This window comes from Melanotaenia boesemani, chromosome 1 (genome assembly GCF_017639745.1).
Source record: "Melanotaenia boesemani isolate fMelBoe1 chromosome 1, fMelBoe1.pri, whole genome shotgun sequence".
NCBI classification, from domain to species: Eukaryota; Metazoa; Chordata; class Actinopteri; order Atheriniformes; family Melanotaeniidae; genus Melanotaenia; species Melanotaenia boesemani.
In genome coordinates, this window is record NC_055682.1 from 1548792 (window position 1) to 1563933 (window position 15142).

The 15142-nt window shown below is 44.8% G+C and overlaps 1 protein-coding gene across 4 annotated transcripts in view; it reads left to right on the forward strand.

The window, feature by feature from the left end:
* The window catches only part of fhod1 (formin homology 2 domain containing 1), a 61047-nt gene that overhangs the window by 22063 nt on the left and 23842 nt on the right, over positions 1 to 15142 (forward strand). For 3 of the 4 annotated variants that reach the window (XM_041997615.1, XM_041997705.1, XM_041997787.1), the window contains exons 4-12: positions 977 to 1044; positions 2032 to 2137; positions 2327 to 2421; positions 2504 to 2615; positions 3139 to 3233; positions 8106 to 8249; positions 8397 to 8782; positions 14022 to 14129; positions 14713 to 14811. In XM_041997615.1, coding sequence (XP_041853549.1) covers positions 977 to 1044; positions 2032 to 2137; positions 2327 to 2421; positions 2504 to 2615; positions 3139 to 3233; positions 8106 to 8249; positions 8397 to 8782; positions 14022 to 14129; positions 14713 to 14811 — 1213 coding nt within the window. The remainder of the gene's footprint in view (positions 1 to 976; positions 1045 to 2031; positions 2138 to 2326; positions 2422 to 2503; positions 2616 to 3138; positions 3234 to 8105; positions 8250 to 8396; positions 8783 to 14021; positions 14130 to 14712; positions 14812 to 15142) is intronic. The other variant, XM_041997866.1, reaches the window with a different exon arrangement.

Here is a 15142-nt window from a genome sequence, read left to right on the forward strand (position 1 = left end):
ATTTTAGAGTCCTTCACCCTGGAAAAAACCCTGGGACACAAGATAAGGCTGCAAAAGTCTGGAAGTTACTGAAGTAATGAGCATTTCCTCTAATGAAAGCAATCTGGGTTAATCTGGATTAACCCCAATCCGGGATAGCCGCAATCTGGGCTTGCGATGCGACACGAGAAAATAGAAAAATGTTCAATTTTTGTTGCTGTTGTACTACAGCCAACCAGCAAGGGGCTTCATGGACTGACCAATGACAGCAGGCTAGACGGCGCCGTCTGCAAACACTTTGAACATGGAAGAATATTTTATCTTAATAAAAGGCAGCCGCGTGGCGCCAGAGTGAATTAGTCCAAACGTAGGTTCTGGATTGATCTGGATCAGCCTTGAGGTCCATCAAATGATATTCACGAGGCTGTTTCCTATTTTGTAAACTTGGATGAACTCAGAGTTTTTTTTTTATACAGTAAAGAGCAAGATTTCTGTTAATTTGTGCAAAATCTTCTGACTCTCCATCTGTTAAACTTTGTCACGTCAGGGACTGGTTTGAAAATGTCAAAATCCCCACCAATATCATACCCAATCAAATTTCTTGGAGAGAAGCGATCTTAGAGCGCGATGCACGGCGCTGCTGCCGTTGGTCGCCTCTCGTGTGTCGAGCTCATTACAGGTTCTGGTTCCGTCGCATCTGTTCTGATTGCTCCAGCTCCAGCAGCTGCATGTTCAGCACTTCCTAAAAGCTATGCATCAGACCAGGGGTCTCCAACTCTGGTCCTCGTGAGCTACTGTCCTGCAGGTTTTAGATGTCTCCTACTACAACACACCTCTGCACAAGCCGGTCAATGACCCAGTGAGTCTGGTGTGTTGCATCAGGGTAGAGTCCAAAACCTGCAGGACAGTAGCTCACGAGGACCAGAATTGGAAATCCCTGCATCCGACCATTTACCTGCCCCAGGAATGATGTCACTTCCTGTTTCTTCTTTTTCAGAGAAGCTGTACAACTCTCAGGGTCCGGAGCTCAGACGGTCGCTCTTCTCCCTCAAACAGCTATTCCAGGTAAAATCACATCATTTTATTTTTTATTTAACTTTTTCATCAACAACAAAACCTATTTTCCGTCTCCTGGTTGAAATGACCAAAAATAAATTAATATATCTCCACAAATACTCCTAAAAGAAAACCACATTAAATGAAAACCAGAGGATAACAGCCAAGTTCATCTAGGAATAAGTAAAGTAGTCCTAGGATTTAGTGAAATAGTCCTAGGCACTAATGATGTAGTCTCAGGAATTAGTGACATAATCTTAAGAACTAGTGAAATAGTCATTGAAATTTGTGATGTAGCTTTAGGAACTAATCGTGTCGTCCTAGGAATGAATAAAGTTCTCCTAGGATTCAGTGAACTAGTACAGTAATGTCTAGTGAGTAGCTGTGCTAAATACCGCCACAGATAAGTGTGCAGCTTGACTCCATCACGCTTGTGCCTACATCTTCTACCAGGAATCTTGGTGTCATGGTAGACAACCAGCTGACCTTTAAGGACCATGTTGCCTCGGTCTCCCGGTCTTGCCGATTTGCTCTCTACAACATCAGGAGGATCAGACCCTACCTGACTGAACACACGACCCAGCTCCTGGTCCAGGCTCTGGTCATTTCTCGCATTGACTACTGCAACTCCTTACTGGCTGGCCTGCCTGCATGCTCAGTTAAACCTCTGCAGATGATCCAGAACGCAGCAGCACGTCTGGTCTTCAACCAGCCAAAAAGAGTTCATGTCACTCCGCTGCTAATCGCTCTCCACTGGCTTCCAGTTGCAGCGCATCAGATTCAAAGCTCTGCTTCTGGCTTACAAAACAATAACCCAAACGGCTCCGGTCTACCTCCACTCCTTAATCCAGAGCTACACTCCCTCTCCACAGTTACGCTCTGCCAGTGAAAGACGCCTAGTGCTCCCACCACAAGGTGGCGCCACATCAGTAGCTAGACTCTTCTCCTCTCACTGGACTGGGATCAGTTTTCTAAACATGTGTCTGGTGTCTGCAGGATGACAAAGACCTGGTTCCAGAGTTCGTGGCATCTGAAGGTCTGACCTGCTTCATTAAAGTCGGAGTGGAGGCTGACCACAACTACCAGAACTACATCCTGAGAGGTGAGACTCCACCTGACACCCCAGCCCAAAACCTGTAGAACCCACCGGATGGATGGTCAGTCCTGCAGGTCCCGTCCTGCAGGTCCGGTCTTGATGAACATAATAATAATAATGGCTTAAATTTCTATTCAACTTTACTGACAAGCATCCATCCATCCATCCATCATTCATCCTTTTCTGTGTCTGCAGCTCTCAGCCAGATCATGCTGTTTGTGGACGGTATGAATGGAGTGATCAACCACAACGAGACGGTGCAGTGGTTGTATGCGCTAACAGGAAGTCTGGTGAGTCCTCAGAGCTCCTCGTCCTCATCGTCGGTTTTCGGCGTCCCCTCTGGACCATGTCAGCATGTCTTTGTCTTCTCAGTCTCGTCTGGTGGTGAAAACGTCTCTAAAGCTGCTCATTGTCTTCGTTGAGTATTCAGAGTCCAACAGTCCTCTGTTTATCAACGCCGTCAATGTGGTGGACGGAAAGAGAGGTACACACACACACACACTCGTCTACGTGGTAGATGATGCAGGTTCAATATATGAAATCAGGACGAGATGTTAATTCATTGATTATCGATCTAGACTCATCAGCTGATCAGTAAAATAAGTGAATTTCTTCAATCTTGTGAGTCGCAGGTAAACTCACCTGGAGCCTAAACTCTGCTGCATGGTCCCTTTTATCGCAGTAGCTTCAGGTTCAGCTTGGAATTTTCAGTTTCATGGAGATGGTTCACTTCTTACTGGGTTGTATCACCATGGGAACTGATAATGGAAACTAATCAGTTCTAGATCAGGAAGCGGAGCTTTTTCACACAGGTGAAAGCTCCGCCTCCTGACCAATCAGATTTCTAAGAGAAAGACATGAAGTTTCCTCTGCATACTTTGAAGGTGTCATAGTGCTCTGAGAGCTCGATCATTAAGGTTAGTTGGGTAACTGGTTAACCTGCTGTGTGATGGTAAATTGTGCTGTTGCTATGGTTACCGTTTCAGGTGTGTGTGTTTGTGCTGCAGGTGTGAAGCCGTGGAGTTACATGATGGATGTTCTGGAGGAGAGAAACGGTGCTGACACGGAACTGCTTATGTTCGCCATGACGCTCATCAACAAGGTAAAAAAACGGCCAAGTTTTACAACCTGGTGAATAAAACCAGTCAATGATTCATAAACCTCATCATCCATATTTCACTCCCAGCAGAAGATAAACATCACACCAGAGGATGAAACTGAGACATTTCACCATGTGATGGAAAATTCGGCACGGTGTAAAAAGTAGTTCCAGGGTGGTGTTCAGCTTGGTGTAAAAAGTAGTTCCAGGGTGGTGTTCAGCACGGTGTAAAAAGTAGTTCCAGGGTGGTGTTCAGCACGGTGTAAAAAGTAGTTCCAGGGTGGTGTTCAGCACGGTGTAAAAAGTAGTTCCAGGGTGGTGTTCAGCACGGTGTAAAAAGTAGTTCCAGGGTGGTGTTCAGCACGGTGTAAAAAGTAGTTCCAGGGTGATGTTCGGCACGGTGTAAAAAGTAGTTCCAGGGTGGTGTTCGGCACGGTGTAAAAAGTAGTTCCAGGGTGATGTTCAGCACGGTGTAAAAAGTAGTTCCAGGGTGGTGTTCGGCACGGTGTAAAAAGTAGTTCCAGGGTGGTGTTCGGCACGGTGTAAAAAGTAGTTCCAGGGTGGTTTTCGGCACGGTGTAAAAAGTAGTTCCAGGGTGGTGTTCGGCACGGTGTAAAAAGTAGTTCCAGGGTGGTGTTCGGCACGGTGTAAAAAGTAGTTCCAGGGTGGTGTTCGGCACGGTGTTAAAAGTAGTTCCAGGGTGGTGTTCGGCACGGTGTAAAAAGTAGTTCCAGGGTGGTGTTCGGCACGGTGTTAAAAGTAGTTCCAGGGTGGTGTTCGGCACGGTGTAAAAAGTAGTAGGGTGGTGTTCGGCATGGTGTAAAAAGTAGTTCCAGGGTGGTGTTCGGCACGGTGTAAAAAGTAGTTCCAGGGTGGTGTTCGGCATGGTGTAAAAAGTAGTTCCAGGGTGGTGTTCAGCACGGTGTAAAAAGTAGTTCCAGGGTGATGTTCAGCACGGTGTAAAAAGTAGTTCCAGGGTGGTGTTCAGCATGGTGTAAAAAGTAGTTCCAGGGTGGTGTTCAGCACGGTGTAAAAAGTAGTTCCAGGGTGGTGTTCAGCACGGTGTAAAAAGTAGTTCCAGGGTGGTGTTCAGCACGGTGTAAAAAGTAGTTCCAGGGTGGTGTTCAGCACGGTGTAAAAAGTAGTTCCAGGGTGATGTTCGGCACGGTGTAAAAAGTAGTTCCAGGGTGGTGTTCGGCACGGTGTAAAAAGTAGTTCCAGGGTGATGTTCAGCACGGTGTAAAAAGTAGTTCCAGGGTGGTGTTCGGCACGGTGTAAAAAGTAGTTCCAGGGTGGTGTTCGGCACGGTGTAAAAAGTAGTTCCAGGGTGGTTTTCGGCACGGTGTAAAAAGTAGTTCCAGGGTGGTGTTCGGCACGGTGTAAAAAGTAGTTCCAGGGTGGTGTTCGGCACGGTGTAAAAAGTAGTTCCAGGGTGGTGTTCGGCACGGTGTTAAAAGTAGTTCCAGGGTGGTGTTCGGCACGGTGTAAAAAGTAGTTCCAGGGTGGTGTTCGGCACGGTGTTAAAAGTAGTTCCAGGGTGGTGTTCGGCACGGTGTAAAAAGTAGTAGGGTGGTGTTCGGCATGGTGTAAAAAGTAGTTCCAGGGTGGTGTTCGGCACGGTGTAAAAAGTAGTTCCAGGGTGGTGTTCGGCATGGTGTAAAAAGTAGTTCCAGGGTGGTGTTCAGCACGGTGTAAAAAGTAGTTCCAGGGTGATGTTCAGCACGGTGTAAAAAGTAGTTCCAGGGTGGTGTTCAGCATGGTGTAAAAAGTAGTTCCAGGGTGGTGTTCAGCACGGTGTAAAAAGTAGTTCCAGGGTGATGTTCAGCATGGTGTAAAAAAGTAGTTCCAGGGTGGTGTTCAGCATGGTGTAAAAAGTAGTTCCAGGGTGGTGTTCAGCATGGTGTAAAAAGTAGTTCCAGGGTGGTGTTCAGCACGGTGTAAAAAGTAGTTCCAGGGTGGTGTTCAGCATGGTGTAAAAAGTAGTTCCAGGGTGGTGTTCAGCATGGTGTAAAAAGTAGTTCCAGGGTGGTGTTCAGCATGGTGTAGCATCTCTTCTTCTAACATGTCTGGAAACGTCTGGGAAGTGAGGAGACCCGTTGCTGGAGTTTTAGGAGAGGAATGTTGTCCCATTCTGGTCTGATGCAGGATTCTAGCTGCTCTACAGTCCTGGACCTTGGTTGCTGGATTTCTGCTTCCATGATGCTCCAGATGTTGTGTACTGTTGAAAGGTCTGGACTGCGTTCTGTGAGAACGCCGCTTTTAACCACATGGATGGAACAAACCAGTCAGTCCATCTGCAGAAAAACTTGTTCCAACCTGATAAACCTGATAATGTTGATGTTTGGCGTTTACTCGTTCAGTAACTTCACATTACCAGGATTCTTCCAGCTGCTCCAGGCAGCAAAGTTCTGCTCCGATCCAGCTAATAGTCCTTATATGTTCAGAGACCTCCAATGGACACTGTTGTCCCCCTCCAACCTGTCCAACCAGTATCCTCTAACAGCATCCTAAAAACGTCAGATAAAAAACAAAGGGAGCATCGTTACCATCCTCTTCCAACTTTTTATAGATTCACAATCAGCTGATATTTTCCATCAAATGTCGCAGTTTGATCTGAAACGTCGTTTATCTTCTACTGGGGGTAAAATATGGTTGATGAGATTCTGGTTTTAGGCCCATTTCACAGTCAGAAACAGAAAACAAGATGAAAAGACAGAAATAAAGAAAGAGGAGATCAACCCATCGTCATGGTGATGGAATGATGTCAGAACAGCATCATCACAGCGTCTCAGATGTCCTGAGAAAGCAGCTTCATCATCCTCTTCATCAAACTGAGCGAGATAAACGGTCACATGGTTATTAATCTGTGATGTAAACAGCTGGTGAAAATGTTGTACAACCATCCACGTTGACCGCAGATAAACCGACCATGCAGAGCTTGGCCAGCGGATGGATATCTAAATATTAATACAGCACTTTAAAAGAACAACACATGGTCGACCAACGTGCTGGATGGCAGGTGAAGCACAGACAGAAATAAAACACATGTAATACGAAACTAAAATCAGAGCGGATGCGGTTCAGTCTGTGCTCGCTCCACGCCAGGTTAAAAGCCAGACGTGGGATTTCAGACGAGACAAGCTGGCTCCAGAGCTTTAAGAAAAAAGATCCGTCACCTCCAATTTTGCTGATTTAGGAATCAGTAGCAACATCTAGTCAGCTGACCGGAGGGAAGGAGGGGGACGTTGGGGTGCAGCAAGTTGGACAAATATGCAGGTGCAAGACCACCAAGAGACTTAATAACAAATAAAAGAACTTTAAATAAACAGGAAGCCAGTTAAACACCAGAGTGATGAGCTCTCTCCTTGTTTGGGTTAAAAAAGGCGCCACTGCACTGCCTGCAGAGGGACCCGGCTAATTCCTGCTAACAGAGCTACAGTAATCCCACCGGAAGTTAATGATTACGGTCCAGGTCACGCTTAGAATGGACAGCTTTAATCTTACAGATGAATAAAGGATGATTTCACCACCACATTAACGTGCTCATAAAACCTGAGGTTGGTCACAACAGACAGGTCAGGAGTCAGATCAGAGAGGTGGCGGTTTAGGATGGTCTCTGGTGGAGCAGCTGGGGCCAGATGATAAAACCGCTTCAGTTTTATGTTTGTTCAAATTCTAAAAGAGCCATCCACAACTTCACATCAGTGAGACCAAGAAGAGGCTGAACGGAGCGATCATCCGGCTGCTTGAGGGCGAGTAGGTTTCACAGTCATCAGCATAGAAAGGGAATAAAATCCCAAATTTGTGTAAATTATTTCCAGTAGCAAAAAGTAGCAGAAAAAAAAACGAAACCCCAAGAACAGAGCTGTGTGGCCCCCCAGCAATCTTCACAAAGAAGCTCCTGTCGTAGGCAGGACTTCGTCCACTGGAGGGCGGAGCCTGAGCCTCCCACCCACTGCTCCAGCCCAGAAATCTGGATATTATGGTAAGCCGTGTCCAAGGCCAGGTAGATCTAAAAGAACATAGTTTCCATAGTACTTAAAAATGTTGTAAATAATACTTTACAGCTGATTCTGTGCTGTGGAAGTTTTAAAGCTGGACTGAAATACCTCCAACATTTTATGCTGGTCCAGGAAGTCCTTCAGTTGAGGGTAAACCATCTTTTCCAGGATTTTACTCAGAAAAGGCAGCTTGGAGACAGAGCTAGAGTCTAGACCAGCACAGGATGGACAACCCTGAAGTCCTGGGGTTGCTGGTAGACTGATGTACCGAGGCATGTGGATGGAAGAGCGGGAGGAGGTCCGTACCAACCAGGAAGGACTAAACCAGACTGGAACTGCTGCTAAATTACTGGTTATGTGAACATTTAAAACTCTAGAAAACTCAGCAGGTGTAATAAAGTCATACTCTTCCTTCAGGAAAATAACTTTATTTCCACCAGATTCCTGTGTGGCAGGAACAGCTGCGACCGGTACGATGGAGGAGGAAATCTTTTTAAAACAGGAAAAATCTTCAAACAGCACAAAGAAATGCAAAGATTAAATAAAAAAACGGAATTTAGTTTGGCTTATTTTTTTCTCTAGAAAACAGATTAATCCTTCACACCTGCAAAGCACTTTTTTTCAATTTGTTTAATTATTTTATTTATTTACTCTTATTTAATATGATAATGCATTTTATATGTTCTTAATTTGTTTATTATTTGATTGTAATTTATTTTATTCCAGCCTTTTTATTTTTTCCTCTTTTTATTTGGTTTTTCCATCACTAGAAATAACTTCAGGCATTCGGGGTAAGACAGAGGAAAAGTCCTGAACCTGGTCGTCACCAGGAACTGGAATAAATGGAGTGCTTTTCTCTTGTTTTCTGTGTCAGACTCTGGCCGTGCTCCCGGACCAGGACTCCTTCTACGACGTGACAGACTGCCTGGAGCAGCTGGGGATGGAGGCCATCATCCGCAAACACATGAGCAATAAGGGGGTGGAGCCTGACCTCAGAGCTCAGTTCACCGTCTATGAGGTGACAATAACCAGACACATGACAGGTCACATGGCGATAACAGCCGACTGATGTAGCAGACATGTTACTAACATGGTGGGTCACATGTTGTGTCATGTGACGGATCACATGGCAGTAACAGCTGATTTTATGTGTGTGAATGTGCAGACGGCTCTGCGGTACGAGGATGGTGACGTGGACGACTCCTCCCCCCATCTCCGTAAGGAAAGAAGAAAGATGGCCGCCATTGAGCAGGACGGACGCAGGAGCCGCCGCTTGTCCAATCAGAACCTCCCAGACCTCCTCTCCTCCTCCCCATCCCCCACCCCACCCACCCTCCTGTTCCTGTCTTCCACCAACACCCCCCTCTCCCCGGCCGGCACCTCCTCCAGCCCTACGCCAGGACCAGACAGCAAGACCTCGTCCCCGCTGACATCAGAACCTGGCAGCACCACCTCCAGTCCCGGGTCCCAGAGAGGGTCTCCGCTGCCCCCCCACACGGCCCCCAACGACACCGCCATTACGGAGTCCGAGACAAAAATGCCGTCCAGCCCGTAAGTTCAAACCCATTCCAGAGACACAGCCAGGTGTTCTGGTTCGTTATTCCTCCAGAACCCAAACCCGGGTCCCGTTCTGGTCCCCTTCTCCTCCAGACTTCAGAGTTTTGTTGTCATCTCAGAACCAGTCCTCATCAGATCCAGAACGTTTGTGTTGGTGTTGGTTCTCCGGGTCTAGTTGGTCCTGATAGCAGCTGGACTTTTCTCGGTTCCTAAAGGTGTCTCAGTTCTGATCCAAAGGTCCTTCTTTCTGCTGTTCTGTTTCTGTCGGTCGACAGCTTCCTGACAGAAAAGTAAAAATTCTGCCATCTGGTGGTGGAGCTGGAGAAGACAACCATCAGGAGCACCTCCTCCAGCTTCCTGACTAACTGAAGCCACATGACCGGAATGCTGTCAGGAACCAGAGTAAGAGGTGGTGATCTAGCCCCGCCTCTGCAGCCATGCTGGCCAGTCAGAGGGCTGACATATAAAAGGGCTTCTGTCGAAGCCGAAAAGCAGCATCTGTGATGTTTTCTATCTTCAGTCCTGCCGGTGACTGAAGAGCATGATGTTTAAGTTCCTCCCATCACAGGAAGTGACATAAACATGTGGGACCCTCTGAGATCCAAACACAAACAGGTAAGACAGCAGGTGACCAGCGGCGTGAACACGGACCAACCTTTTCCCCACTGGAAGCTTCATCACCTCCAACCAGGACTCCCTGAACCAGAACCAGAAAAAGCTGAATTCTGCTTCATCGTGAACTTTGCTGGCCTCCAGAACGTCGATCCACGCAGCTACAAGACGACCGCTCCACCCACCGAGCAGCGCCGCCCACACAATGGAACCACATTTACTGGAAAAATACATTTCCCAGAGTCCTTTGAGAACAGTTGCCCTCCAAAATGATTGGTGAGATGGATGTAACCATTTATTTTATTTCTTTCCTTCTTAAAGCATTCAAACAAAACCAGATGATAAGAAACATAAAGAAGCATGGAAGGAGGAGAAAGAAGCATTATCATATATTATTTTTTTCTTCCTACTAGTTTTCATACTTTCCTTTTTCCATCTGTGATTCTTTTCCTGTCCTATTTCCTTTTGTTTTTTCTCCCTTTTTCTTGTTATTTACCTCGTGTTTAACTTTGGTCTTAGTTTAAATTAGTTGAACTCTTTTGATATAAGAAGTCATGCTTTGTGGGTTTTGCACATCAGATTCCAGCCACTGTTACGATGCGCACTGCCTGATGATAGAAATGATGGAACCTGGTGCGAGGTACGTGAACAGCATCGCTTCGATAAGCTGAACTGGAAACGATGAACTGAAATGTATAACCAGCAAACCTAAGCTTCATTTTCCTGTAACATCTGAATACGAGAAGCCTGAATAAACATCAGAGATCTGCTAACATGCAGCCAGTCACAGGTGTGGTGAAACCTGGATTAACAAAGGATCCTATTTAGAAACGCTCAGCTACTCAGATTCTTTATTTATGGAAATAAAGGTTGAAAATGGAAAAAATATTACGTAGGAGTTATCCGTCGACCCCCAGATTCAGATTTGAATATTTTCATGAACAAAACAGATGAATTACTAAATCCATTAAATGTGGCATAAAAAAAACTGCTTTATTCTGAGATTTTAACTATTTAGCCAAAGAAAACAGTATTAAATAATATTTGCTGCTCTGCTCTTCATCAGGCTTTCCTTCATAAATACGTGTATTCTGATCCCGGCGTGACCCTGCCAGACGTTACAGATCTCAATCCGTCGTCTTTTCACTGACTCTGGTACAAAATTCAACCAGTTACCATCAACAGTTAAAGTGAAAGTACTAACTGAAAGAAATTTAATGAAATGGTCTAATACCTTAAAGACAAAACATGGGCTTGTGTTTCTAGATGAAAAATCCAGATGAGGCACAAAATTCTGTCATTAACATAATAAGTGACTGTAAATTCTGTAAACCTGAAAAGATGATTTAAAAGGCGGTGGGTGATGGAAGCATGGCTTCCAAAACTGATTCTGAAATCAGTTGAAAAGAAAAACACATTATATAAAGGGCATATTAAAATCCAGGAAACTTATACAAAATATAGAAATAAGCTGACAAATGCCATGAGATTAAGGCCACGTCCACACGACGCCGGTGCAGGTGTGAAAACTAATGAAAGGCTTCAACATCCCCACGACACCATTGTAGTACATACTACAGCCTGTGGGGGGCGCTATGATGATTAAAGAGTAACACTCTGCATGCACAGATAATGACGTTTCAGCTTGCTTTGCTGGTGATGGTACAGCAGCACTGTGGTGTACCAGCTGTGCATTTCGGTGCTAAAGCTGCAAACAAGCCGGGACTGCCTGCAGCATCAAAACACAGCTGGTCACCGACACCATGATTGTTGTTGTGTTTGGTACGCGTTCATCACACTGACATCATATCCCCCAGTTCTGCGGTTACTTTTTCCTCACTGGACCACAGACTCAGACCCCCAGAGGTTTCAAACCGATCCACCTTAGTACCTGGTTTCAGACATGATCAGTTTCATGGAGGCTCGTCCCTGCTTCATGGGGATGAAAGGGTGGATTGCTAAAATATTTCAGCGGTTTTACTGCAATTCGACATCGTGGGGACGGCTCCTTAGTCAGCACCAACACTATACGGATCTTATAACAGCTTCTCATGGAAATCACAAGCAGTGCTGGAGAGTTCTCAGTGAGGAACTCAGCCGTGGACCAAAAACTAATCCAGCACAATGCCAACAATAATCTTAGTGACGATGATCTTATTTTACTTCAGTCGGTGACAAGCGTTCTAAAACTAGACATCCACCAGGGGGCGCTACATACCAACAGTAGCTCAAAAATAATTGTTCCTTTTTCCTGACACCAACGAATAAAATAGAAGTGAGTCTAATTATCATGAAGGTGAAAAGCTCCCACACGGCGGGTGTGGACGGTCTGTGTAGTAAAATCTTTAAAGCCGTTGTTCCACTTGTTTATACCATAAATCTTTCATTAGTCAGTGGGGCGAACCAAAAATGACAAAAACTTATTCCACTATTTAAAGCTGGTGATAAAAATAATATGCACAATTATGGACCAATCTCTGAACTACCAGCCCCGTCAAAAGTATTAAAGTCGTCCACTCCAGACTTAGTGATTATTCAGAAACATGTAACATACCATCACAATATGGAGAACACAACCTGTTCCTGGTCTGATGCTGTTGATGAAGGAGAACGTGGTATTGGCATTTTCCTGGATTTATCAAAAGCGTTTGACACCATTGACTTGAACATTCTCAGAGTTAAACTGCATTACGGTGTCGGGGCACTCGGTTGGTTCGGAAGTTAAATGAAAGGGAGCAACTCGTTCACGTAATCACGTCACACCGTCAAACTCTAAGCTGGCGTCCCGCAGGGCTCGATGTTCGGTCCACTCCTCTTCATTTTATATGTCAGTGATTTTATTCTGTCCTCTAATATCCTCCATAAAGTCACAAATCTATTCTTATCACGCAAAAAATGACAATACCTACAAAATATTGTAAATGAGTTGATAAAAGTGTTCAAAAGTAACAAAGTACCATTAAATAGAAATAAAACTAAATTCATAATATTCCGATCAAAGAAAAACCGTAAAATATTGAACATGTACAGATTAATTAAGTGGCAGAGCTTTTCAAAGAGTAGAATCTAGCTTTAAAAATACATACTGATGAAACTTTAGACTTTAGAAAATATGTTAACAACTAAATTATCCAAATATGTTTGTTTCACAAACGGAGACACAGGGTTAGCTCTTCTGACCTCACACAGGTCCGGTTCGGAACCTCGTTTAAACTACCTCTAACATCATGTGACACGTATCCAACTCAAAGAATGACGGATTTTACAGAAGGAAGTCGTAGGAGTTGCGTCACATCCGGTTCAACCCTCAGATCCTCTGTTCTAGAAGTATGAACCTCTCAAACAATGAGTGTATTATGTACGATGTAGGCTCAGGTTTTGTCATCTCCTACCGGGTAGTCATCCTACACACCAACAAGACGAAGAAAACCACTGTTCAGAGGAAGGACTCAAGCACACAGGTCGTGGTGGTACATGTACACCTGTCCGTCTTTACAGAGAAGTTTAAACATAGTTACTATTAACATGCACTCAGTTCAGTAAAACACAGCTATAAGGTTAGAGATTTTTAGGTGGTTTTAAGGTAACTAGAGGTGGTTAAACCAGACAGGAGAGATGAATGTGTGAATGTATTTTATGTACTTTGTTTTTAAGCCTTTTATGGCTTTTGGGTGACGCGTTTGACACATTATAATACGTCTTGTAAGTGAATAAATGAGATGAAATCATTTTACTGGACAGTCATATAAATCAGCTGATGGGAGGCGGAGCTAGGAGGAGCTTTACCCTCCTGGTTCAGGTTTACAGTATTTACCGGATTTCCATGTTCCTGCAGGGATCCTGTCGTTTGCAGTTTTCCTCCGCTTTTGATCTCTTTCTGGATAAAATAATGTTCCACAACAGAAGAAGAGCTGGAGTTGAGTTTAAAGACCGAAAACCACCTAGCTATCGCTTTACCTGCACATCTGGAAGTTTGTTTCAGTCCAGCTGCATGAATCTTTGGCCAGATGACGTCCACATGGTGCTTCATTCTGGAGGTTTCCGTCCCCTGCAGCTCGTTTTAAAGAAGTTATTTACTATAAAATGCAAAATATCGATAATTTCCTCTGTTCCATCCTCACTTTAACCCAGCAACATCTGCGGTGAAGCTTTACTCTGATTCACACATGCCTCACACAGAGTCTGGAGTCCCAGAGAAATAATCAGGTCATTTCCAAGCAGAAGCTCCTCCTCCAGCCTCCTCCCTCCTCCACCTTCTCTCCTCCCGATGAGCTCAGGGCTCAACACACCCTCCAAAATATTTAGATAAAGTTTTTTCTGGCAGAAGGATGGAGGAGACGAGGATGGTGGAGATGAGGATGTAGGAGAAAAGGATGTAGGAGACGAGGAGGCTGAGCATGCCGTCTGGAGCTGAATAATCTGTGGAGCAGAAAACATGAAGAACTTCATTCTTCTCCTGTGGTTTCCAACCCTCTGACTTTGCTCTTCAGGGTTTAACATCTGGTCTGAGATCAGTCCTGGTTCTCCTGATTTGGGTTTCTTGGTGTTGGTCCACTGTCTCTGATCTAACCTCTGGTGTCTCATCCTCTGTCTCCCTGCTGTCCCTCCTGTCGGCCACTAGGAGTCGCTCTTTCCTCAGTCATCACATGTCGGCTCTGGGTCTCAGCAGGAAGTCCAGGCTCTTCTCCAAAGCCAGCTCCATCTCTGAGGAGCCTCCTGCCACCCGCAGGTCTGTACCACCAAGACTGACCTCAGACCTGCTGACAGAGCTCCAACCTGTCCACAAACAAACAAACAAACTGCCTGCAGGAGCTTTCAGCTCTGGTTCCTTCTACAGTGCAGCTATAGTCCTCAGGGAGGCGCTAGAGGACAAACTCCGTCTGCATCACATGCACAAACCTCAGAATGCTTTTTAGAAAAGAACTTTAAAAATAAACAAATGAAGTAAAAAAAAAAAGAAATTAGAAACAAGTGAAAATACAGAGAAACCAAATAAATACAGTCGGCTGCAGATGATCCAGTCATATGTCATCGATATATCATCATCATCACTGTTAATGTACACGTGTGTGTGTATATATATGTATGTATATATATGTATGTATATATATATATATATATATATATATATATATGTATTTTTTTTAATAATATTTATATATGTTATTTATAATATTTATTTCTATGCACCATCTGTGTTTAGATGGAAAATGAAAGGTTGCGAGGTTCTAGATGCTCCAGCAGCAGAGCAAGGACGGGTTCTGTGTCCATGTTTGGCTGTTCACTCCTCCCTCCCTGTGTGTGTGTTGCAGCTCGTCCTCCTCGGACGTCTCTCTTCCGGAGAGTTCCCCGTCCCTGTCCCAGCAGAACACGGAGCAGCCCGAGACAACGGAGAATAAAACCGGTTTCAGGTAGGTGACGTTGCGCTGAGGGGTGTGGTAACCATGGTAACGGAGTTCCACCTGCACTTTGATTGGTATGCCGAGGATATGTGGAACCCAGACTGGACGAAAGTCCAGTAGAACTTTCTGGATGATCTTGAAATTGGATCTTTTTAGATTATTGATCCTTCAAGTTAAAATGTTTGCCATCTTTTTTCCAAAGGAACTAGAACACGCTAAAACCTGCTAGAACCCGTTAGAACCCGTGTGGCGTCTCATGTTCTGGATCATCTCCGGACGTTTCTTCCGGTTTTATCTTGACTTTGTCTTCTACGTATCTGTGGTCTTCTGAGGGATGTTC